At 34.8% G+C, this 26,514-nt stretch overlaps 3 protein-coding genes across 4 annotated transcripts; 2 read left to right on the top strand and 1 right to left on the bottom strand.

Moving 5' to 3' along the window:
- Positions 1 to 7,035: 7,035 nt before the first annotated feature.
- LOC121237614 (zinc finger A20 and AN1 domain-containing stress-associated protein 1) lies at positions 7,036 to 8,942 on the bottom strand. Its single transcript, XM_041134445.1, has 2 exons — positions 8,586 to 8,942; positions 7,036 to 7,792 (listed from the first exon to the last, which is right to left on the bottom strand). Exons 1-2 carry the CDS (start codon positions 8,818 to 8,820, stop codon positions 7,245 to 7,247), a joined length of 783 nt encoding a protein of 260 aa, XP_040990379.1. The 5' UTR covers positions 8,821 to 8,942; the 3' UTR covers positions 7,036 to 7,244.
- Positions 8,943 to 16,694: 7,752 nt separating this feature from the next.
- LOC121237644 (protein LITTLE ZIPPER 1-like) lies at positions 16,695 to 17,804 on the top strand. 2 transcript variants are annotated; one of them, XM_041134485.1, is made up of 2 exons: positions 16,695 to 17,138; positions 17,278 to 17,804. In XM_041134485.1, exons 1-2 carry the CDS (start codon positions 17,035 to 17,037, stop codon positions 17,510 to 17,512), a joined length of 339 nt encoding a protein of 112 aa, XP_040990419.1. In that variant the 5' UTR covers positions 16,695 to 17,034; the 3' UTR covers positions 17,513 to 17,804. The 2 variants fall into 2 exon arrangements, with proteins under 2 accessions (XP_040990419.1, XP_040990420.1); XM_041134486.1 differs by having other exon boundaries at positions 16,701 to 17,138; positions 17,281 to 17,804.
- A 4,056-nt stretch (positions 17,805 to 21,860) lies between these two features.
- On the top strand, positions 21,861 to 25,717 carry LOC121237521 (probable LRR receptor-like serine/threonine-protein kinase At1g12460). The gene is given in 4 exon segments (XM_041134281.1): positions 21,861 to 23,765; positions 23,768 to 23,888; positions 23,979 to 24,283; positions 24,286 to 25,717. Coding segments are annotated over 4 exon segments (2,649 nt in total). The 5' UTR covers positions 21,861 to 22,720; the 3' UTR covers positions 25,464 to 25,717.
- Positions 25,718 to 26,514: the final 797 nt, after the last annotated feature.

The following is a 26,514-nucleotide window of genomic DNA, read 5'->3' as shown; positions in this document are numbered from 1 at the left end:
TTAACGAAGTGTAACGTATGTATGAGTGAACAATAATTAATATTTAAGGTAGCAAAGTGTATCATCAATATTTAACATTAATTATATAAGATAGTTATCTATAGATAACTAAATTATTCAAGTCGCTAATCTGAACCTCTCACTTGCGCTTCATCGGATTTAAGTGAACGATAAAAATGAATATTGAAATAGTTATGTAAGATTTGTTGAAACAAACGATAAAAATTAAGTAAACAAACAATAAAAATTATGTGGTTTTATCTTTGCCTTCACTCCTAATTGTTAATTCGATGGTAGTATATATATACTTATTAACAAAACTACTCCAAATTAATATATTAGCTAGTGGAAGACTTGAAAATAAAAGTATAAATAAATAAGAAAAATGAGGTCATAGATTTATCAAATAGTTTATAAAAAGAGACCAAGATTTTTTTTTTATAAAAAAAAATGAGAATGTGAGATTTTATTAATGACAAAAAATAGGTATGAGTATGAAAAATTATTGAAAAACTAAAAGAAATATAGACAACTAAGTACTAAGATTTTTGAAAATATTTTGAGGGGTAAATTATCTTTATATTAAGACATGTTTAAAAAACCATATACTAAAATAAGTTTTTAAAATTTTTTGGAGGCGGGGGGCGATAACCCCAAGCATCAATGTAGGTCTGCCCTGCACGCGGACATGGTTATATCAAATCGATCACGCAACAAAAGTATCCATCCAAGGCTTAGGGAAAAAAAATACCCACTAAGGAAGAAATTAACTTCTATTTATAAGTATAATTTTCCTTTAGAATCATGCATATCTTTTGACTAAGTAACAATTTTACTAAGATAAATACTTGAATCATAAAAAAAAAAAAATTATAAATTAACATCTCTTGATATAATACGTTAGATTATAAAATTATTTTATTATAAAGTACATCTAACATACATATCATATAAAATAACGTCAGCTTATAAGTTTAATTTTATAAAATCTTTTTCTAACCGTAACACTTATCTTTATTAATTCATGTCTACATATATATTTTCTTTCATTCAAATCTAATAATGATACACCCACCAAATGGCACAATGTTTATAAAAGTATTCTCCCACCCACCTACGCCTAAATATTTGTTAGTCCGCTGTTTAAATCAACTCAAATCCATCGTTCTATCAAGACTGTGACATTAGTACTTAACATAAAAGGAAATGCCAAAAGGGTCTTCTGTGAAAGAAATATGAAGACTGAATCCCCTTGAAACGGATCGAATTTATGTGATCAGGCCCATTAAAATGGAAAAACTAGGAAGCCCCAGCTCTAAAAAAGGATTAGTGAATGAAGAAATTTATGTGATATCCAAATAAGAAATTATAAGAGGAAAATGAGCCTGAATTTTCTGAGTGCACGCATGCTTAGTGTCCGTATATGGTCCAAAGAGATGGGCTGGCATGAAGTGAGTGCCGATTGAGCGCTCAAATTTTCACATCACGGTTCCTTACCTAAAGCACGTAGTACTTAAGTATACTTTTAGTTCTAGCTAAAGCCTGGCAGCTAGCCTGAGAAAAAAGGAGAAAGGATTCCAACGAGGCTGGCTTTTATATTATCATCATTATTTATCCTCCTTTAACTTTGTTCGACAAAGACCAATCAGTTTTTAAAGTTTCGAGTTCAGATCAGCAAGTTGCCATAGACTACTCATGGCTACCTGCTTGCAATGCAGTACATGGCAGATACCTCAGCAACGTCATATCATTTTTCTCCTTGGCATAAACATGAACTGTATGTGAGCAGTGAATGATCAGTGTGTTTATCTTGTTCACCAGATTGTCACTCGAACTGGGGGAGTTGCGTGCGATCGAGCAGTAAGCCGCAGACCTTCTTTCTGCAAAGGTGGGTGTTGCTCTTTTTCTTTTGTTGCCCACTTGGACATGATGGCAGGGGCCAGTCTACAGCTACACCAGTACCATATATGCATAATGCATTCGTGAACAGTGACTCATAGGAATTCGGATTCTTCATTGTATTTATTAGAATAATGCAAAGTACAAATATCAAATTATAGATAAATTTTATATAAATTATTTATAAAAAAATAGATCTCATTAATAAATTTTTTTTTTCATTTTTTTAAGTAGAGTTTACTTTTTTTATAACAATTTGTATGGAGTTTATCTATTTAAAACTCGTACAAATTATTTTTTTATTTATTATGCCTATTAACCAAGATGTTTGGTCACATAACTTGAGCTGTAAAATGAAATATAATAAATAATTTAATTTTTAAAATAATAATATTAAAAATAATATTTTAATAATATTTTATTTAATTTTTAACTTTGATTTCAACTTATACAATCTCAACTAATGAAATATTTTGTCAAATACAATGTTTAAAACTGAATTAGTACTGAAGTATTAGCTAGGATTTACTTATCCGGAAAAAAAAAAGCGTTTTAGGGATTTTTATTTGTACGAAATTTCCCCGGAGTAGGTTGAAAGTCGCATTCAGTCCGTCCAAAGACAATTATTTTTCCCGATTGTACTTGTAAAGGCGACAATCGACATGCTGTCGCCTTTAGGCTTTTTTCTCATAGATAACTGCTACAAATTTATTGAAGCGACATTTGATTCCTAAAGGCGACATGCTGTCGGCTTTATGCTTTTTTCTCGTAGATAACTTCGACAAATTTGTTGAAGCGACATTTGATTTCTAACGGAATGCTCGCTTCAACAACTACCAAGATAGTTCTTATTATGTGGGACAAAATGTAACATGTAAATCAACGCTGTCAATGAGGTTGAATAAAAATAGATTGACATGTTAGGACACCATTTATAAACAAATCAATAACGAGTTAGCTTACTTAATGCGAAACTTATCCGTTATGATCCGTTTAGAGTTTTACTTACAATCACAAATTTATTATTGTTAGATTATAATATTGGTATTTCTCAATATGTTTATGTTTTTATTGTTGATATTATAATTTTGAACCTATACTCAATTTATTAATATCGAGATTGTAATATTGGTTTTATTATAAGTTAATCTGAAAACTATTGATATTTTTTTTATAGTGGGCAATCTAGTTGGTTTTTTAGATCTTGTGACAACTAATAAATATAGATTTTTTTTTTTTTTATGAAAATCATGTTAATCAGGTCAAATAGATTATGCAAATTAGTTAGATTCATTTACATGAAACGAATTGAAATGAGTAATGTCTTGTTTATACATTTCTAATTAATTATTTAACAGATTAAAACGAGTGACGTAACAAAACTTATTATTTAAATAGATCGTGTTATAATTTAAAGATCTGACACGTCTAACTTAGTGGATCGAATATTGATTGAGCCATATAGTGAAAAATGATTCGATATTACACAAACATCCTGCGAACAAATTGCCACTCCTAGTTCCTGCGACAAAAATTGTTGATTAGGCCTCATTTGTTTTCACATATGAGATGAAATGAGTTAAGATGAAAAATTAAAAATTGAATAAAATATTGTTAGAATATATTTTTTAATATTATTTTTATCTTAAAATTTAAAAAATTTTGAATTGATTATTTTATTTTATATAAAAATTTTAAAAAAATTATAATGATTAGATGAAATAAATTAAAAAAATTTGTAAAAACATTGCTGTACCGTCAATGCTTCTTTCATATGTACGTACTTCCGTGCAAAACGACATGTTCTATAACAAAAGCCTTGCAAAAGCAAGATGAAAGAAACAGGCAAAATGACCTGCATCTTTGGGATCAAGGATAATTAGAGGTTTACTATTTTCTACCACTTATTTACTATTTTATAGCATATTTAAATATAAATTTTATTATTATTTTAAGTATTTTTTTAACATCTTTTATTTTTTTAAAAAAATACAACTTAAATAATTGTCACTTTTTTAAACATTAAGTAAAAAAAATATTTTAAAAAATAAAGAGAGTAGTAAATGATTGGTAGGAGTTAGTGAGTCTATTATTGTCTTTGAGCTAACACCCCTCTCACGCAAGGGAGATTTTTAAATAAGATGACGTAAAATATTAAATAGGATAAAATATGAATTTAGAGAGGCTGAGTTAGTAACTTAGTACTAAATCACTAAAAGAACTATTTAAAGAAAATTTAAGTATTACAGACACAAAAAGATTATATATAAATATATCTATCAAGTGATGTGGATTCATTAAATCTATCTTACGATAAAAATAATTTTACAATATGACATATTATATCAAACTATATCACTTTATAATTTTTACGATCCGGCATACTATATCAAATCATATCACTCTATAATTTTACTTTTATGTAATCATTTAGTATCAAAATTATTTTTCTTTAGCAAATAAACAAGATGATACGAGGCGAAACAAAACTGCAGTTGGAGTGTGTTGCTATTGACTATTGAGGGACGATCTCTGCCAGTTCTCACATGCATGATTTGTCCAATAAAAAATGATAGACATATAATTATTTTTATAATTTTTAATATAATTATGTTTTAATTAAATAATATATCTTTTTATAAACTAATTTATAAAAATAACATTATTTTACATATATATTCTCATTTTAAATTATAATTATATAAAATATGATAAAAATGGTTATACAACTATCGTTACTCTTCGTCCGATATCCTTTTGCCATCGGATTATGGGAAATAGATACAAAACCCTTCCAATCAATATACTATTCTCTTGATTTATGACCACTCCTGTGTACCATGCATTCTAGAAATAATGTAGCTATAAAATAATTAAATAAAATGAAATTTATAAGTTAATGTGATTTGTGATTAAATTATTTTTATTATAAAATAAATTCGACCAATCACGTGAAGTGAATCAATTTAAGAAGTTATTTTTTTATGTAATCACTTTATCGTTATAGCAATTCCTCTTCTCTTAATTCTTGAACATAGTAGGGATTTGAACACTTTAGTGCGTGAGGCCTGGGGAATGAGAAAAATGCTTTTTTACGTTTTAGAAGATGGGAATGGACCTACCGTGTTGTCTATCCTATCTTATCTGTTACTTTTGGGCAGGAGATACTTCCTACACGTAAACAATTAAATGCACTCTCTCCTCCATCGTTATACAAATTACATCCAACAACACCTACTTCTAATTCAAACATGCCTGCATGCAGGGCAAGCCCAAAAGAAACTGGGAGATGCTCTTTTCTTTTTAATTTTTCTTTTCCTTTTTTATAGTTTTTTTTTTTTAATAATCAAGACTATCGAGGTGGTCTAAGTTAGCTTGTGAGCATCTCGACTAATCTCACAAAACTTTAAAATTAACGATCAAGTAAACCTCCAGTAGTCATAAAAAGACTCGAACTGTGACTATTGTGGAGCAAAACTAAGACCGAACCAGCTGAACTATCCCACACGATTTTTTTTTTTTGAGAAAAGAGAGATAGAGAAGGGAAAATTAGCTTGCTTGAATTGATTAGTGTCGACTGTCGAGTCCATTCATGCCAAAATAACGAGGACAATTGGACAGGGTGCAATCAAGGAATAAATGTTCCGCTGTTTAATTCAATGGCTATTGCATGCAGTAGGGATAAAGTCAATTAAGGGAGAAGTTATACGAGATGACATTTCATAATAAGATGAATGTACAAGTGTCTGCATATTAGGCCTCATCTAGTTAATCAGTTAAGATGAAATGAAATGAAATATTTTATTAAAAGTTAAATAAAATATTATTAGAATATAATTTTTATTTTAAAATTTGAAAAAATTAAATTTTTTATTATATTTTGTGTAAAAATTTAAAAAAATTATAACGATGAGATAAAAGAATTTTGTATATCTAAATCGGGTCATATTCAAGAAGTGCACTTCTCGCTCTTTCACCCTCGCCCCACCCTAGAATAACTTTAGGCGGGCAATAGACAAGAAAGAAAGAACCAAGATGTCCTATTTCTTGAACAAAACGTACCGAAAGATTTCTAAATGGCTTTCCTTATCATTCTCAAAGACCTCCATCAAAGTGAGATTTTAGTGCTCCATGGGATCAATAGAACGACATGGTGACATTCAAAAGCTTCCAATTAAGGACCAAGACATAAAATTAAAGAAGTGTTATAGTCACAACAGAATTTTATAAAAATAAATATAAATTAACATGATTTCATATGATATTTTAGAAATACTTTACGATAAAATATTTTATAATATAATATATTATATCAAATTACGTCAAATTGTGAATTTACTTCTGCGAAATCCTTTTACGACTAAAATATTTCTCAAAATCAAATCCAGCTATGAAATAATAGCAGTTCATGACAAGCCACAATATCATTCATCATGTATCGAATCGATCACAGTAGTAAAATGGTAGAGCAAAGGCATCCAAGAAAGACACAGATCAAAGTTGTATAGGTAAGTGGGGTAATTAATCCCTCCTTCGAGAAGATCTCACGATCAAAAAGAAAAGTGAAGAGTTGAACCTACTTCAATAATGCACAAATTAAACCCCTTCAGCAGAAAAGAAACCTATAAACATTAACCTATATCCACCTATATAAAGAACAATTGTTCCGTAAGGTGACACATTTATATCATAAGGTGTTAGGAGCACCTAACACTACAATACACAACAGTATAAACAAGATGAATAAGTCACTTCAAAGCTAGTGAGATTAGATTAAATAATTTTAAATAAATTGAATAAAATATTATTAAAATATTTATTTTTAATATTATTATTATTATTTAGATAACGAAACAAGATGAAATGAAATAATTTTAAATGAATTGAATAAAATATTATTAAAATATTTATTTTTAATATTATTATTGTTTTAAGATTAAAAAATATTGAATTATTTTTATATTTTACGTAAAAATTTAAAAAAATCGTAATAACTGTGATAAAATGAGACTGGTCTAAAATAAAATAAGATGTATGCAGAGAAATAAATAGCATGAAAGACGGACACATGAAAGAGGTGAAGAATCTTAGCCAGTACAAAAGAAGAAAGCCAAACAAAATAAAGCAAAGTGCAAATAAACAAGCCAGTGATCCACCTTGGTCCTTCCTTTATTATGGAATCGTCCATCCCACCCACCACCAAAAACACTATCCATCAACAGCACCAAAGCAAACCACCTTCCCCACAAACCTCCTAAACAAATACAACTATCAACCCAATCAACCGAAAAACCAACGAAATAAATAAGGCAACCCACGATCAGATCAGAACAAGGATTCGGATTTCAGATCCTATCCACCTTATCGGCCTTGATTACTGGATTAGCCTTGGCAATGGCGTCACGACCGCAGGCTTTGAAGTCGAACGTACAATCGTGCTTCTCCGGGTACCGGTGGAGCCCACAGAAGGTACTCTCGCATTTGCAACGGAACCCGGTCAAACCAACCTTCTTGTTACAGGTAAGGCACCGGCTCGCCACCTTTGGCGGCTGCGCTTCACGATCACCGGCAGCACTGAACACCGAAGAAGTTGACGAAGACGACGAAGAGGGTCCCACGCCGAGGCTCTCCGTGGAAGAAGCAGAAGGTAGGGCCGGCTGATCATTGTCTGGCCGCGTAGGCGTGGGGTTGAAGGATTTCTCCATAGCGACTTTCGCCGAAGCCGCGTGTTCTTCTTTCATCCGGCAGTCTCTGTAGCACTTGGAGCAGAGATTCATGGTGGCCGCGTTGCCGAAGAAGCCGCAGTTGTTGACGCAGAGCTTCGGCTCCGACGGCTGGTAGCTCGTCCCGTCGTTCTGTTCAGAACTCATCTCTCTCTCCTCGGTTCGACTACCTTGAGATTAGGAACAAAAATTACACAGGCAAAGAATTAGGCACAAGGGCTATGAAGTTTTCCGAAATTCTGCGTTTGTTCGTCAAAGAGAGACGACGTTGCAGTTGATGTTGTGTGGGGTTCAATGTCTCTTGGGTATTATATAGGGGTTTCGTTTGTCAAAAGTCCAAGTATCGACCGGAGGCCATTAAACGAATTGACTAGTATACCCCTACAAAAAAAGGCATGTAGTAGCTGGATGTTTCGAGAGACTTTCACTTGCGAGTTAAGGTAATATTGTTCCTCTCTGTAGGGATTTATTCACAATAGACAATGAAAACTACCGTGTCCGTTCAAAACTCGTGGGATTTTTGGACAAGTCCGCGTTAAAATCCGAGAAGACGCTGTTGTCCTCAAGAGACTTGGTTTTTTAGTTCACGCAGTAGAGGGTAATTTCGGACAAAGCGGACCGAGCTCACCGAGTGAGGCCTGTCAGCAGCCGTAACTTAAGACAACTTGATCTGACCGTCCAAAATCATTCAATTTTGACGGGAGGAATCACGCGGCTACGATGGAGTACGCTACATAATAGTTTCCGACATCGATGAACAACCAGAAATTTTGGTCGTCGATGAATCAAAGGAAACCCAAAGGATACACAGGAATTAACAGGGTAAACTTTTAAACTTTTTCATAAAAACAAATGGATCTGGTTCTTAATCGCACACATCGAGAGAGAAGGTGAGAGAAGCACTACGAAAAATCAATTGAATTCAAAACTCGAAACGCAACAGATATGTGGGAGATCTCGTACCTTGGTTAGCTCCGATGTTTTCTTTCTCCAAGTCTATCCCGTGCGCCTTCACTTCGAATAGCAAGGAAAAGAAATTCTGAGCAATACCAGGATCAAGAAGAGCGAGAGTACTCTTGAAGAATAAGGAAATTGAGGGAGCCAACCGGCCGAATGAAACCCCCTCTCTCTGGGGCTTTGACTGTGCCTGTGCCTGTGCCCGAACGCTTTGATAAACACGCCTGTTCCCGAGGCACATCCACGGGGGAATGACAAAGCTGGTGGGACCCCAGGGACCGGTTCGACTACCTCGTTAGAGCATCATATGTTACTGTGTATCTTACACTTTTATTCAAACTTTTGGCTATCATCACGTCCGTCTTTCTACCTTCTATTAAAATAGACAAAAGTAAGTAAAAATGACTTTTATCTACCGTTAATTAGCCATGTTTGTATTGAGCTACTGGGTATAGATAAATTAGTTAAAAAAACACATTATTGTCAAGCCGTGTGAGTGCTCACTATTGGAGTATATGTAAAGACTAGTTTTGGAGCTGAAAAAGTATTTATTAAAAGTTAGCTCGACAGTTGGCTCGAACCAAGTTCGCTCGACGTCGCTTGACAGACCGCTCGAGCAAAGGCAAGCCAGAGAAGTTTGCTCAAGTCGTGCTCGACACTCCGCTCGAGCGAGACTTAAATCCTAGTGTTCACTTGACCATCGGTCGACACTCTGCTCGAGCTAATGTTCATTTGGTTGTTTGCTCGAGTCTTGCTCGACACTCCGCTCGAGCGAAGTACGCAGATTTTACCAAATTAGGTTTCCAGCGCCACTCACTATATATTCATCATATTAGACTTGTGTTGGACGGCCTCAAGCATATTTTGAGAGAGAACAATTGTCTAGTGAGTGCATATTATGTGAGAGAGCAAAAAGTCATAGACAGTGTGAGTTGAGATTGAGTGATTGTAATCTCTTCTGGTTAATAAGATTTCTGCAGCTCCTGTGGACGTAGGCAATTTGCCGAACCACGTATATTGTGTGTCGTGTTCTTGATTGTGTTGCTTTTACTTTATTTGCCATCGTTGGTGTGTGTGCTTTGTATAGTATTTCATAACAATTGGTATCAAGAGCCAAGGTCGGATCTGAAGGAGAATGATGGCTGGAGATCAAGTGAACGCAACCGAGATCGAGAAGTTTGACGGCACTGATTTTGGATACTGGAAAATGCAGATTGAGGATTATCTCTATGGGAAGTGGCTCCACCTTCCACTGTTGGGAAAGAAGTCGGAGAGCATGACTGATGTTGAGTGGACCCTGTTAGATCGACAAGTTCTAGGTCTTGTTCGGCTAACCTTGTCCAGAACAGTGGCACACAATGTCAGTAAGGAGAGAACCACGATGGATCTCATGGCGACTTTGTCAGGTATGTATGAAAAGCCGTCTGCGAACAATAAGGTGCACTTGATGAAGAAATTGTTCAATTTGAAGATGTCTGAAGGTATGTCTGTAGCCCAACACTTGAATAAATTCAATACGATCACAAATCAACTGTCTTCTGCAGAGATTGAGTTTGATGATGAGATCAGAGTATTGATTTTGTTGGCATCGTTGCCAAATAGTTGGAAGGCCATGAGGATGGCTGTGAGTAGTTCAGTCGACAAGTCAAAACTGAACTATGATGACATACGTGACATGGTACTTGCTGAAGAAGTACGTAGGAGAGACTTTGGTTAGTCATCGGGTTCAGGATCTGCCCTGATTGTTGACAATAGAGGCAGAGGACATGGCAGGTCAAGCTCCAAGAGTAGGGGAAATAGCAAGATGAGATCTGGGCAGCAGATCACGTGTTGGAGTTGTGGCAAGCTGGGCCACATCAAGAGAAACTGCAGGAATCAAGAAAGTTCTGATGATGATGCTGTGAATGTAGTGGCAGAAGAAATTCATGATGCCTTACTTCTTGCAGTGCACAGTCCGATTGATGATTGGGTGTTGGATTCAGGGTCTTCGTTCCATAGCACTTCACATCGAGAAATCATGCAGAATTATGTTGTTGGTAATTTTGGGAAGATGTATGTGGCTGATAGAGAGGCATTGGATGTAGTAGGAGTGGGGATGTGCATATAACACTTCCAAATAGGAGCGTGTGGATTTTACAGCAAGTAAGACATGTTCCAAATCTGAAGAAAAATCTGATCTCTGTGGGACAGCTTGATGACAACGGTTTTGCAGTAGCGTTCTCTGGAGGAGCTTGGAAGATCACTAAGGGTGCGCTGGTCTTAGCGCATGGTAAGAGATCTAATTCTTTGTATTTGACATCAGGATCCAGTGATGTGCAAGGAAATACAAGAGTGCAAAAAGGCAGGCTTGATCGCACGAAACATGCGAGGAAGCCAAAATGAGTAAGCTTTGTCGTTCCTCATGAAAGCCTGGGAAAGTTGGCTAAGGTTTCCAAGATCAGTTTGAGACGGATACTCCTAGTGCAGTGGGAGTTGTGAGTCGCCCTAAGGACGATGTATGTGGAAGACTGAAGTCGGGCTTGACTTCAGTGCGTTTTCTAACTTGAAGATGGGAGCTGTGAGCTGCAGAGATGATAGGGCTTGGCTGGAAATAGTGGCTGGCATGTGGAGACCCAGTCTCCAAGTGGGAGATTGTTGGGGTATATGTGGAGACTGGTTTTGGAGCTGAAAAAGTATTTGCTGAAAGTTGGCTCGACAGTTGGCTCGAGCCAAGTTCGCTCAACGTCGCTCGACAGATCGCTTGAGCAAAGGCAAGTCAGAGAAGTTCGCTCGAGTCGCGCTTGACACTCCGCTCGAGTGAGACGCAAACCCTAGTGTTCGCTTGACCATCGCCCGACACTCCGCTCGAGCCAATGTTCATTTGGCTGTTCGCTCGAGTTGCGCTCGAGCGAATTACGCAGATTTTACCAGATTATGTTTCCAGCGCCACTCACTATATATTCATCATATTAGACTTGTGTTAGACGGCCTCAAGCATATTTTGAGAGAGAACAATTGTCTAGTGAGTGCATATTGTGTGAGAGAGCAAAAAGTCCTAGAGAGTATACATTGAGATTGAGTGATTGTAATCTCTTCTGGTTAATAAGATTTCTGCAACTCCTGTAGACGTAAGTAATTTGCCGAACCACGTATATTGTGTGTCGTGTTCTTGATTGTCTTACTTTTGCTTTATTTGTCATTATTGATGTATGTACTTTGTATAGTATTTCATAACACTTGCAAAATAAAGAAAAGGGGGGGGGGGGGGGGGGGGGTAAGATCTGTCCGTGACATCTATTATACCAAAATCAAAATGCACTTGCATCATAGAGAAATAGTAAGAGCTAAGAGTTTGTTCAGAATAATTATTGTGTCTCCTTTATCTACTCTTTATTTATATTTATGTCCCTTGAAAAGGATCTCTAGCTTTTTCATCACTCTAATGATCACCTCCTGTTTCAGTTGGTATGATGTCGTATTTAATGCGACCGTTCTTGTTAGCTACTCGGATGGATACAAAAACTCCATTCCAATTATTTTATCACTATAAAAAATCTTAATGTAGCTCTAGGCAATTAATTAAAATATTTTAATAAAAATATGCATTGTTGCTTTGTGTTTTCATGTTAGTTGATGTATTTTTTATGTTTTATGTAATTTGCAATTCGACTTGATTTGATGTATTTTGATTGTATGGGTTGCTGTTTTTGAAAAGTATAAAAAGGAAAATGGAATTGATTCAATGAAGTTAAATATACATTAGAAAAGTAGATAAAATAAATAAAAATAAAAATAATATTTTAATATTGTATAGAGAATTATGGCTCCGGTTGATTTTGAATACAATAGTCCAAAGGTGCTGCTATTCAGCCCCTCAAGTCTCAAATGGATTATCATCTTCAGCTTATTTATTTATTTTCTATATCATTTAAATATCATTTTTTTTTATTTTTTAAAAATATTTCATTTCTACCAATAAATTTATAATATCCATATATTTTTTTATATTTACAATTTTTTTTATATATAGTGTAAAATAATTCAGTCATAAACACATAAAACAAAAATACATAATCCAAATAATATTAAAAATAAAATAAAAATATGAAAAAATTGGTTTAAAAATATTTCGAAGATATTTTTTAGAAGAAAATGAAATATATGTGTTTTAAATGATGAACAATAAAAAAAAATTTGCTTACATGATAAAAATTAAAGTAAAAGAAAATGAGAAAGTAAATGAAATCTCAATAAAAAAAAAAACTTACAGAATGAATAGTACCGGCTACATGTAGTGGGTTACTGTAACTAATTGTATTTATAATTCCTTTTACATAATCGGATGGAACTCCTTTTTAGAACAATTCTTCAAATAATTTATATTTTTTACATAATACAAAAATCATTGAGAGTGCTCTTAGCCACGTTTAGATGTTGAACTAATTTGAGATAAATTGAATTTTTTATGAATAGTATGAGTTGAGATGGTAAAGTTAATTTTGTGAGATCTACCTAAAATGAGTTTAGATGTGTTTGAATATTAAGATGAGTTTATAAGTATTTATGAGAAGTTGAAAAAAAGTTGTGGGTTCCGAGTGTAAAGAGGTGTTAAGTTGAAAAAGACTGTGAATCCCACGTATAAAGAAGTTTTGAGTTAAGACAAGTTTAGTAATTTGAGAGTTGAGTGTTTTGATATTAGATTCAATTTAAAATTAGATTAAATTTAGTTGATTTCTAAATTCATTTATTTGTTAAAGAATGTGCTAAGGAAGGAAGAAGGGAAGGTCGCCACTGAATTGAGCACAATTCTGAACATCCATACCCAATAATTGCCCTAAAACTCCCTTTAAAATAGAATATTTATTCTTCTAAAATATTAGAACCCTTTTTTTTTAGAAATAATATTTGCATTCTTTGAGTATACAAACGGCTCACTCCTTTTAAAAAAAAGAGTAAAAGATTATATAAAAAAATTAATTTTTTAATTGCATACCTCATTCTTTTTTAAAAAAAATATGCAATACTTATTTAACTCATAATAGTATGAATTATTACTTTTTCTTTTCGTTTTTTCAATTTGAGGTTTGGGCTCTTCTCCACGTTTGTCGTCGGGTCTAAACGAGTGCTTGGAACGGTGGGAGCAATAATAGGGTGTATGGACAAATTGACAATATAGCTAGGAAAGCCCAAACTAATGGCCCAGACCAGAGGTGCCGAGAACTAAGGATAGGAAACTGATGATACTCAGATAGGCCCAGGGCCCAACGTTCTGAACTGAAGATCCTGATCATCCTATCCACTGAGATGCATCAATTATCCGTGAAATCAAATATTTAGAGTAAATTTAGATATAGTTTCGTGTATTCGTTTTGAAAAAAAAAAAAAAATTGATTCTATTATTAAAAAAATAATTTTTTTATGTACGTCATAGATTTACATGATACAAATTTTTTTATGTAAATCATATATATTTTAAAATAAATACGCGAAACTTACACATTATAGATTTCAAATATCATTTGTCAAATATTTAAGTATTGGTTGACTTCCCTCTCAAAAATATGATCGATTCTGTGCCACCACCTCAATATGACTATGATGTTGTAAATGTGTATGCATAAAATAAACTCCACAACTACATATAATTATGTACAAGTTGAAAACTATATATACTTGTGATTTCAAAAATCAAAATCGCCATTATGTGGTGAATAGGATACAGCTTGATAATGAAGGAGCATACCAAAATCGATGGAATGTAATTGATTGCAGGCGGGCAACTTGCTCATCCGATGGAGTCGATACGTAAATGCGATGGATGATGCGAACCTGGTCCCATAATAATGCCTATAATGTATACACGCATAGCCACCATGATTGATGCATGTTATGTATGTCATATGTTCTGTAATTTCGGACAAAGCGGTAAGGAACACTTGGAGGGAGGAGATATACGCGTTTCATTTTTTTTTTTTTTTTTTGTTGATTATTGTTGGGCTTTTTGTGCGGAGCCTAGTTTTATTTTGTGGCGATGTTCCATTTGGGTTGAGAAGTAATTTCAACTCATATCATCTCATTATTACAATTTTATTAAATTTTCACACAAAATATAATAAACAATTCAATTTTTTCAAATCTCAAAATAATAATAATATTAAAAAATAATATTCTAATAATATTTTATTCAACTTTTAACTTTCATCTCAACTCATCTCATCTCAACTTACTATCCAAACATCATTAATGATCTGACTCAATAAGAATTAGTTACTATTTTTTTTTTTTAGATTTTCAACTAGTTGCGTCATGAAATACAAGCTTGGGCCAATATTTGAACCCGATTTAGCATTCAACCGACCCGACTCGCTAATTACATTTTCGTTATATATATAATATATATAGAATAAATCTTGAGAGCAGCCACTGTGCAGCTGCATCCAGTGCACACCTGATGTGTCCGAAATGGTGCATTTCGTTGAGTGACGTCTACGGATCCTTTACATTTTGAATTCATTTCCTTTTGAGAGAGAGAGAGAGCTCGAGACGAGAGAGAGCCGATGAGAGAGACCAAGATGAGTGAGAGAGCTTGAGATGAGAGAGAGAGAGTCGATCTGATGAGAGAGAGACAGAGATGAGTGAGAGAGCCCGAGATGTGAGAGAGACCAAGATGAGTGAGAGAGCTCGAGATGAGAGAGAGAGCTCGGGATGAGTGAGAGAGTCGATCTGATGAGAGAGAGGGTCGAGGAGAGAGAGAGAGAGCCGTGATGAGAGAAAGAGTCGAGGAGAGAGAGAAAGAGCTGAAAGAGAGAAGCCGTCTAGTGAGTTCGCCAAAAAACAAAAAGAATAAAAATGCAGAAGCATCCATATAGTGTGTGTATTGTGTGCACTACTAGAATGGATGCTATATAGCACTACACTAATATATATATATATATTGTATTATTTGGTCGCATTATGCATATATTCAACTTTTATCTGAAGTTCTGTGGACATAAACACCTTGTCGAACCGTATAAATTTTGTGATTATGACTGATTTTGTCTTTGCTTTACTTTTTCTCCGACCATTCCTAAACAACTATTGCATCTAAACTCATCCCCCATGTTTAGGAGTCGTAGTAGTAGTAAAAGAAGATATGTATAAGCTGTCAAGGTCTGAGTGGTTCGTAGTCCTTCTGAAAATGGCTCTTCGCCATCAAAATAAATTCATTAGGTTCCAAGTGCATGTAAGGGAATTGATTTAATTCTAGAGAAAAGAAAAATGAAAGTAAGTATGGTCTAGTACTGGTGCATGCCTTTTTAGAAACTTTCCCGACGTACCCATGTTTTTTGTTTTGAAAGATAAGAAAATCAAGAATAGCTAATCAGCTAGATGCTTCTGAACTACGATCATGATGAAGAATTGGACACGGTCACACAATCATCACATCGTCATCATAACCATCTCTCTGTAGACTGTAATCAAATGTAGGTGGGGATTATTAAAGGGGATATTGGTGTTTGCAGGCCCTCAATATAGCATTTGACTCTTAGATATCTGTGTTCAAACTAAGTATAATGAGAGAAATAAAGGGTGGAGCAAAGAAGGGTGGATCGAGCTAAGATGCCAACCTTCCCTTCTAATGGTCCACCAAGTCACAAAGCTTAAAATGAGAGAGAAAGAGAGAGAGGGAGAGAGAAGATGGACACCTACAGCATTGCCAATATGGGGCCCTAAGCTAAGGTGATGAGCACTGAGCAAATAGGAAAAGCCTACCCATCCATTTATGCTGACCGTAACTAGGATGCCATTCCAAATGCACCATGACAACGCTAGACATGCTTGATGCTTAAGTTTGAGAAAACAGAGAGCGATTTCCTAAATAAAAAAGAAGAAGAAAGGAAGGAAAAAAAAAAAACTGAGAGCGATTTGGGAGAGAGTGATAATTGTACCAAATGAAGAACTGGAATCACAAGGCCTAGTCAAAAATAGCTGCTGCATGTATAGACCTTCCCATGGCATGCATTTCTACGTGACAGATAATAACTGCGTCGTAATAATAGTATCGACCGCGTGGTTTAAACTTTAAATCATCCCAACAAGAGTTTACACACTATTTTTGACACTATTCTTTGAAACCGTTAAGTCTGTAATCGAATTTTCTACATATTTACTCAGATCCTCTGTTTCGTATGGACGTCTAAACCCCTTGCATCGCTAAAACCTTTTCTGCTTCAAGGGATAGCTTTTTCCTCCTCATTTTTTGATACTGGGTTCTATGCCCTCTACAATCATGAATCCACTTGCCATCATTACCAGCAGAGAAATCTCTCTCTCTACATGCCAACCACATGGTACATACACAAAGGCGACCCATGCATCTATATTTATATGAACATGCAACCCATTCTTCTCTCAATTTCCACTCTTTCACCTCACACCATAAATCTTCTGCTCCTCCCAATTTTAATAGGAAGGCCGACAATAACCCAAGAAGATGTGTACCAGCAACACTAAAAAGCTTCCATCTGGTCTGGTCCATTCTTCTGAAAGAAAACAACGATCGAAGCGATCTAAAGTTCAAGTTCCCAGGCGAGTCAGGTATGTTGTATGTGTGTTTCATCACATGAAACCCATGTATCTCCTATGAGAAAACTCTCTTCTCTTTAATGTCTTAACGGCTCCCTTCTATTATGATCGTCAATATTTTAGATGGATGTAACGTGCGGATGTTTTTCAGCAGGAAAAAGTGCGAAGAAAAGGCAGAGAAAGATATGGAACTAAAGAACCTGAAGTTATTTTTGGAGAACCAAAGTATAATTGAAGAGAATGAGAAGCTGAGGAAAAAGGCCAGTGTTCTTCACCAAGAGAACTCAGCCTTAATGTCCGAGTTTCAGAACAAATTCCCCGATTCGGACATTTTCTTCGATTCTCTACCTTTGTTCTTCTTTACAAACACTGATAACAGAAGATGAGAGACATATTCTCTGTTTTTTAGTACAGAAGGAAATTAGTAATTTCCTGGGCTCATATCTTGTTTAAATTTGGTGAAATATTGTAAGATATGAAATAATGAAAGTTTGGACACTTTATATATGTCTATGTTCATGCGTTTCTACACGCAGAGGATGATAAAGTGGTGCGGGTTGTCTCCGTTCAGACCAGACCGGCGACATGAACTTGTGTGAATTTTAACTGTTTGGGAATTCAAAATCTCAAATCATCCTAGCTTATGTGGAGAAAGAATAAAAAGAAAACTTTTGTCGATGTAAATGGTATTCGCTTCCTTTCTTAATCATCTGGTTCGCTAATTTAGGTAATTGCACTCGGGGCATCGCATTTGGTGGATAAAAAAAGGATTTGCCTTTGGATATGTAGCATTTGATAATTTTCGGCAGGGTTTTAGCCATCGATGTACAGAAAGGGGAGCAACTGGGAACTATGACCGACACTTTCGACGCTGTGAACAAAGGTGGCATTTTCCGCCCACCATCTTGCGTATCTTGCATGTTCTTGTTTCAAGATCCAAGGGTTACAACTGCAAGGAAAGAATTCCAGACCCGCTTAGTCTTAAAGATAAAATTGATGCTTTGAACAATGAAAACTGCATATTGAACGGCGTTAACACGAAGGCATGGTTCCCGACCACAAACTTTTCATGTTATTGATCTGTGCACGTCCATATCAATTGATCTGTGTCCACTTTGTTTCTCAAATAAACTGAACCAAGTATAGCTCTGCTTATGTCATAGTACCATGGCAGTCGAGCGGAGCAAGTATTATTATATTGCAGTCTTGGGCAATTACTCCAGTTTAGGTTGCCGGGGTGAGTACTAAAACGAGTGGTAGGTGTTTACCAGATTCTGCTGTCCAGATATCAGATTGACCGACTTTAACCCGGATTGCTCCGGAGGCTCTCCTTGCCCCCGAAATTATTTGAGGGTTTTTATCACGATTTATCGGAAGGAATATGGTGATGAGGTGGTGCCGGAGCCGAGAATTGGGAGCGACGGTAATGATAGTAACTGCGTGAAATTGAGGCCGTGGCCATCCGATCGCGAGACCGAGGATGGGTTTTGTGGGGGTGGACGTCGGGCGAGCCTTCGTCTCCAATGTGACGCAGAGGGTGTTTGTGGATCGAGAAATCATTAGTATGTTCAGAGTCGTGAATAAGTCGTGGTACTGGTGCCTTGCACCATACCTCATCTAATTAGCATAATTTTATTTGAGTTAGTCAACATATAAATGGGAACGGTTTCATTCACAGTTATGTTTAAATAAAATTCAAAATTATAATAAAATTATTTTTAAAAATAATTTTTTTTTTCATTCTTATTCACCTAATTCTTCACTCAAGACTATAAATATAATTTTTTATTTTTATTTAAAAAAATGTTAAAGATAGTCGTAAGTGTACGTGGACTTTTTTTAAATTTTTTAAAAAGAGTAAAATTTACTATTAAGAAAATTATTTTTTTATATAAATTTTAAATTTATCTATTTTAAAAAATACATATAAATAAAATTTACATACTCTATAATTATATCTAATATTAATCTAAATTTAATTGCGTTTTACCACTTTGGGTCATAAAAGTGCATTGGCTTGGATTAATGGTGTGTACAAGAACACTTTTGGTGGCAGGCTGAGACATCCCTGTTTTTAGAGAACTAGACAGGCTTTTGCCAGCCAGAATAAGCAACAGTCCAAGGCCTTTTAAGTTGAAGCAAAGCCATGTGCACAAATTGGCCTGCATAGAACTTTGTTCCAAGTTGTTGTCTCATTGTCTGCCTCCCAAATTAAAATCGCTGAAATTGATAAAAACACGGATACACTATAATATTTATTGTCTCGTGTCAGAAATTTTTATATGGAAAGAGGATTCGGATACAGCGCGCCCTATCATCAAAATCTATGCTTATGGCCGGCCAAGGAATCTGCGGTCTCGTAAAATAAAGAGTACGGCTATATATGAGCAGTATTCTCTGCACATTATATATAATATTTTTTTTTTCTTTTCAATACAGTATGTTGCGATTACAGCGGTTAATATAAGTAATTTCTTTAAAATAAAAAGAGATTTTAGCAGGTGAACAATGACATGCAACTTTCACAACAACATCAACTGTGCTGGTTGATTATTATTATTATTATTATTATTATTATTATTATTATTATTATTTATAAATAATTAGGTAACACACGCTAATTTTGTGCTTAAATGTCCATAGAAACAGAACTGTACATTTTGGGAACAATATTATTTCTTCAGTTTTGGTCAAAAACTTGGGAGATTCCGTGCTTATTATATGTACAATATATTTGTAATCGTAAATGTTATGATTTTTTAAAATAAAATATATAAAATTTATATCATAATAAATTATACTTTTTCTAAAAAATAAATACGCAATATTTATATAATTTATAATTAGTATCTAACATTAACGCTTATTCAGAGTTGATATATATATATATATATATACATGATCAATGCAGCATGTGCCTAAGTGGTCCCTTGTTTGGTGGCCGGAGGCCCGCAGGGACTAGGGAATATGGCGACTGTTGTATGGCGCATGCAATTAAAGCGTTTCATTGACCAGCCAAACAGAGGCAAATATGAACACAGGAAAGGAAGAACTTCTGACACGTTTAGACGGTCAAACTGCAAAGTATCGAACATCAATCAAATTACGTTACTTTTTGTAGTACTGTTTTTCTATGTAAACTTCAACGAAGTACAGCAGAATTCTGATATTGAAGAACAATACAGTAATTATTTTAAAAAGAGTAATATTTATTATTAAAATATTAATTTTTTTTCTGTATGTATCTTATATTTATTTATTTTTTTTAAAAAATTATATGATATTTATATATTTCATAATTGTAAATATTATTTTTTAAAAAATAATATTATATGTCCTAACAAATGGGTCCCGATATGGGTTTTCACAATTCTTGTTATTATTTCTTACTTAGCAATTAAAGAGATATTTTTGAATGATATCGTGACTTTTTTTAAATTGTATAAAGGTAAAAGTAAATGAATGAAAAAAATTAAAATTAAAAGATCAAATAGCCTTATCGGAACCCATTCTCATACTACACCTTTGGTTGATGTAGCACGATTGATCTAAATCATAATTTAATTTATAAAATTTAAATTCTAAAATTTATTTTTTAAATAAAATTATGTCACATAAATAACGTGCAGTGTAAAAATTTTCAAATAAAATTATTCATATATCAAACAAAAATATTAGAGAATGGTCAAATTTAAACCAATATAGAGCTAAAAATTAAAAATAATAAAAACTCTTTGACAAAATTGGCTAGTAGGGCTCTTTAGCTCAGATGAGCTTTTGCATGATCTGTGATGGAACTCTATTTGAATACTCTTTTATGTTAATAATCAATCAACAGGGATTAGAATATCAAAAAAAAAATTAGTTACAAATGAATTATATAAAAAAAAATTATAAAATGACGTAACTTGATATGGTATGTTATATTGTAAAATTATTTTTATCATAAAATAGATATAATAGATTATATGAAATCACGTTAATTTATAGATTTAATTTTATGTAATCTATTTATATTTACAACACTTCTCTTAAAAAAAAAATAGGGCACCATAATAAGAGAGCTATTATTACATGTTTTTTCCTATAATAAATAGAACTAAAATTGACATAACATGAAATAGAAATTGAAATGGTGGTATAGATAAAGCTCAATCAAACGAAAAGAGCATCTATAACTTCAATTAACTTGGGTTTTAATTCGATAGAAATTTTCATTACAATTTCAAACAAACTCAAGATGTTCGCAATTTTTTAATAAGCTTGTACGGTTAAAATAAAAATCAAATGACCAATTACGTTCATTCATTTTCTATGACTAATTTTTATAAGCACACTATAAATTGTGTGATTGAATATGTGACATTGATATTGATCTTAAATTATAAAAAAAAAAAAAGAAAACATGGTTGGAGCTCATGGCTATGCCATAATCTTTGTCTCGTATCAATATTTTATGGTTACTTATTTAATATTTTATTATTAATTTTTTACTATTATTTACAAAACATTTAATATCAGCTCACCACCCTAGAGTACCCTAATTAATACTGGTAAGAAAATTTTTTACTGTTCCTTCGAGGGAAGGGGGGTGGTGGGGACGTATCATCTGCATGATCAAATTAAACAATAACAATAAGAATAATAAAGAAAGAGAAATGATAAAACAACTACTGGTGGTCGTCAACCAATGCCTTCTCAAAGTCACGATCGAAACGGATAGAAAGAAAGTTCAATATTGCAACCAAAGAGAGAAAAAGGCAGAGGTCGTCGTCAAACGGTACAGACAGACAAGAAGGCAAAGGCAAAGCTCTTCTCTCTTTTTTTTACTTGTCCGTCTTTGTATCCTGGTAGTGGTAATAGTGATGCTGGTGGTTCTTGCAGCGCTGGCGTGGTTGGTGGGAGAGAATAAATGCTAGGTTTCGTGGAACAAAGGTCCTACACGGTGCTTATGAGCTACGAGAAAGAGAGAGAGACACAGGGCAAGACAGATTGAGTTTCATGTTTGGTGCATATCAGTGGTTAAAAAAAGAAGTCCTTGGCGTGTGTAAGGGAGAGAGAGAGAGAGAGAGAGAGAGAGAGATGAACATGCACGTGGTTCAGCTTTGTTGTTGGCAATCTCTAAATACATGGATTTTTAAAAGCAGTTTGTATTCGATTTGGCTCACCCGCTTCCTTTCCGGCAATGACAGCAGTCACTAAATTTCACCATTTCCATTGCATTTCACCCCCATGCTTGCCTGCTCTTCATTCCTTCTCTCTCTCTCTCCAAGCTCAGATTTTGGTGCTTGGATTCAACCTTAGAAAGGAGAAAGACCAGATCTTTGATATTCAGCCTTCACTGAAAGGACCCAGATTCCAGAAGCAAAAGACTATAATGCTATAGGTACTTGCAATTTTTTAATTTTTGCTTCAGTAAGTGGGTTCAGAAATTGGGTACTGTTTCTCTTAAATTTCAGTGAGAATGTTGTTATTTGGTCGTGATCGTGATGTTGTAAACGGTTGCTAGAAAACCCTGATCTTATCTCAGCTGGATCACACTACTACAATGCCAATGGATAAACCGTTTTAATTACCTTCCGAGTTTTGCGAGCATGAGAAAACTCTATCAATTCCGTCTCTCACACGCTCTTTTGTGCTCTCTCTCTTGCTTTCTTGGAATTGTTTCAGTTTCACCAGTAAGCGAGAAAGAGGTTTTGCTTCAATTCAAGGGGAACATCACCAATGACCCATACAATAGGTTAAGTTCATGGGTTTTGAGTGGGGATCCTTGCCAGGATTACAGTGGGGTGTTCTGTAACTCGGTTGGATTTGTAGAAAGAATTGTATTGTGGAACACTAGTCTTGTTGGGGTATTATCCCCAGCCTTATCGGGTTTGAAATCTTTGAGGATTTTGACGTTGTTTGGGAATCAATTTTCGGGCATTATCCCTCAAGAATATGCCGACATTCAGACGTTGTGGAAGATCAACTTGAGTTCCAATGCGTTATCCGGGTCAATCCCGGAGTTTATTGGTGATTTACCAAGCATTCGGTTTCTGGATTTGTCAAGGAATGATTTTGCTGGGGAGGTACCATTTACATTATTCAAATATTGTTATAAAACCAAGTATGTTTCTATGTCCTATAACAAGCTTTCGGGTTCGATTCCTGCATCAATATTGAACTGCATGAACCTTGAGGGGTTTGATCTCTCTTTCAATAATCTCAGTGATGGCATTCCTTCGGGAGTTTGTAGTATTCCATTGTTAAAGTACATAATTTTAAGAAGCAATAGGCTATCGGGAAGTGTTCAAGAGCAGCTTTCAGCATGCCAGAGCTTGAAAATATTGGACCTTGGTAGCAATATGTTTTCCGGGCCGGCTCCATTTGGTATTCTCGGATCAAAAAATATTTCTTTATTTAATATATCCCATAATGGGTTTTATGGGGAGATTCCTGACATGACAACCTGCAGTGGGAGAATGGAATTTCTGGACGCTTCAGCGAATAATTTAGATGGGCAAATTCCGTTGAGCATTACAAAGTGTAGAAGTCTTAGGGTTTTGAACTTGGGATTTAACAAGCTGAATGGGACTATCCCAGTAGAAATTGGAGGTATGGAGATGCTTTCCGTGATTAGATTAGGTAACAATTTGATGGGGGGACCATTCCAAAGGAGTTTGGAAGCATTGAGCTGCTTCAGGTTCTGGATTTGCATAATCTGAACCTTGTTGGCAAAATTCCTGTTGAAATAAGCAATTGCAGGATTCTTCTTGTGCTGTGAGTTCAATTACCTTCTTAAATTATTCTGCATTCACATCAAACTGCTTTAATTCAAACCTGAAAAAAAGTTTTAATATGTTTCTGCAGGGATGTTTCTTGTAATGCTTTAGAGGGAGAAATTCCCGATACCCTTTCCAGCATGACTAACCTAGAATTCGTTGACCTACATCAAAACCAACTCAACGGGAGAATCCCTCTAAGCCTTGGAAGCATTACAAAAATCCAAGTTCTGGATCTGTCGCATAATTTGCTTTCTGGGTCAATCCCTCCTCTTGGAAATCTGAAAATGTCAACTCATTTTAATGTATCCTACAACAACCTCTCAGGCACCATTCCTTCAGCTCTACGGGGTTTTGGTCCATATGCATTTTTTAACAATCCCCTGCTCTGTGGCCCCCCTTGGACACATCTTGCTCAGCAAAGGTCAACGGATCAAGTTCTTCACCGAGGAAAACAAAGGTCATAAGTAATTCTGTCATTGTTGCAATTGTTGCTGCTGCACTGATCCTCACTGGGGTTTGTGCGGTATCCATCATGAGCATCAGGGCTCGCAAAAAGAAAAAAGTTGATGAACCAATGGTTGTTGAGAGCACACCGCTGGGTTCAACCGAGTCAAATGTAATAATTGGGAAGCTGGTTCTCTTTAGCAAAAGTTTGCCCTCTAAGTATGAAGATTGGGAGGCTGGCACCAAAGCTTTGCTTGACAAGGAGTGTCTGATTGGTGGTGGGTCTATCGGTACAGTCTACCGGACTAATTTTGAAGGTGGGATCTCACTTGCGGTGAAGAAGCTTGACACTCTGGGAAGGATCAGAAACCAAGACGAATTTGAGCAAGAAATTGGACAACTAGGCAACCTTCGTCACCCAAATCTAGTTGCATTTCAGGGTTACTACTGGTCCTCGACAATGCAGTTGATTCTATCTGAATTTGTCCCAAACGGGAATCTGTATGATAACCTTCACGGCCTTAACCATGCAGGCACCAGTACTGCTGGCGGCCACACTCCGTTGTATTGGTCTAGGAGGTTTTGCATTGCTCTTGAAACGGCAAGAGCCCTAGCTTACCTTCACCATGATTGTAGACCTCCAATTCTTCATCTCAACATCAAATCGACTAACATACTCTTAGATGAGGAGTACCATGCTAAGATGTCAGATTATGGGTTGGGAAAATTGCTTCCCATTTTGGATAACTATGGTTTAACTAAATTCCACACTGCAGTTGGGTATGTCGCGCCAGAATTGGCTCAAAGTTTGAGACTGAGTGAGAAGTGTGATGTTTATAGCTTTGGGGTTATTCTTTTGGAGTTGGTTACAGGCAGAAAACCGGTGGAGAGTCCAAGAGCAAATGTGGTTGTCGTTTTGTGTGAATATGTTAGGGGACTGCTGGAAATTGGCTCACCTTCAGATTGTTTTGATCTGAGTTTGCGTGGTTTTGCAGAGAATGAGCTTATTCAGGTAATGAAGTTGGGGCTCATCTGTACATCCGAGGTTCCTTCAAGAAGACCAAGCATGGCAGAGTGTGTCCAGGTTCTTGACTCTATCAGAAATGGATTGGGTCATTCTGATTAGGATTATATTAAAGGGTTTATTGGACAAACTACAAATTGAATTAGCAATTCATCTTTGGAGCAAAGATCAAAGCAATTAGTATAGCTGCCAGCAGACAATAGACTTGGTATAGTTGTGAAGACGGCAGAGGAAGTTGCTCATTTGATAAATATAGGTAGAAAAATTGATTCTTTCTTAGTTGTTTCTGAGTTACCATCATCAATTTGTTTGTGACAGTTCTAAGTTTTGGCAATAAAACCATTCGATTATAATTTTCAATACTAAATGAATCGAAATATTTCTCCCAGCTTATAATTTTCTCTTGAGAGCTGCTGCTAAAAATGGGCATGAACCTTATTTCTTGATGATCACAAAAATATTTCCTCATTTTCTTCGTTATTATTTGTATGGATTAATATATTGGTAATGCTCATTAGATCAAGAATATTTCCATGACGGCTGTGCAGTGTCGCGCAATCGTTTTAAAAAATAGTAAAGTCTACTATTAAAAAATTAATTCAATATCCATTTGTCACACCGATGGACCATCCATTTCTCGGCCCACTGAGGCTAATGGTATTATTACCTTTCATTTTACTGTTAATTCTTACTTCAAACGGACTCTTTTCCTAGCAATCGAATGGTTATATTTAATTATATTAATTCATATATTATATTTAAAATAATTTTCAAATTATTAATTGACTAATTAAACTATTTAAAATATATCATCTCCGTTATTGCAATTGAGATAATAAATTCAAAAAATGAAGAGTCAGTCGTATTAATCAACTTTGTTTTGTAATTATAAAAGACTAAAAAGAATGAGGGAGAAGGAAGTGGGCTGCTTAGACTAATGTGATTGAAAATCATAGTATTTTTCTGCTTTTATAGTACTCTTGTGGATTTCGATCTTCTATAGTTTTGTGTTTTATCCAACTCTAGGCTTTCATGTTTATAAATTAATTTATCGAACAATATTTATAAATGAATTTATCGAACAATATTAAATATTCAATAAATAGAATAATGTTTTTTTTAATCAAACCATTCATTGAAATAATAAACAAAT

The sequence above is a fragment of the Juglans microcarpa x Juglans regia genome, chromosome 6S, assembly GCF_004785595.1.
Source record: "Juglans microcarpa x Juglans regia isolate MS1-56 chromosome 6S, Jm3101_v1.0, whole genome shotgun sequence".
Classification (NCBI taxonomy): Eukaryota; Viridiplantae; Streptophyta; class Magnoliopsida; order Fagales; family Juglandaceae; genus Juglans; species Juglans microcarpa x Juglans regia.
Note: the sequence above shows the minus strand (reverse complement) of the source record. Positions and strands in the feature narration are given on the sequence as shown.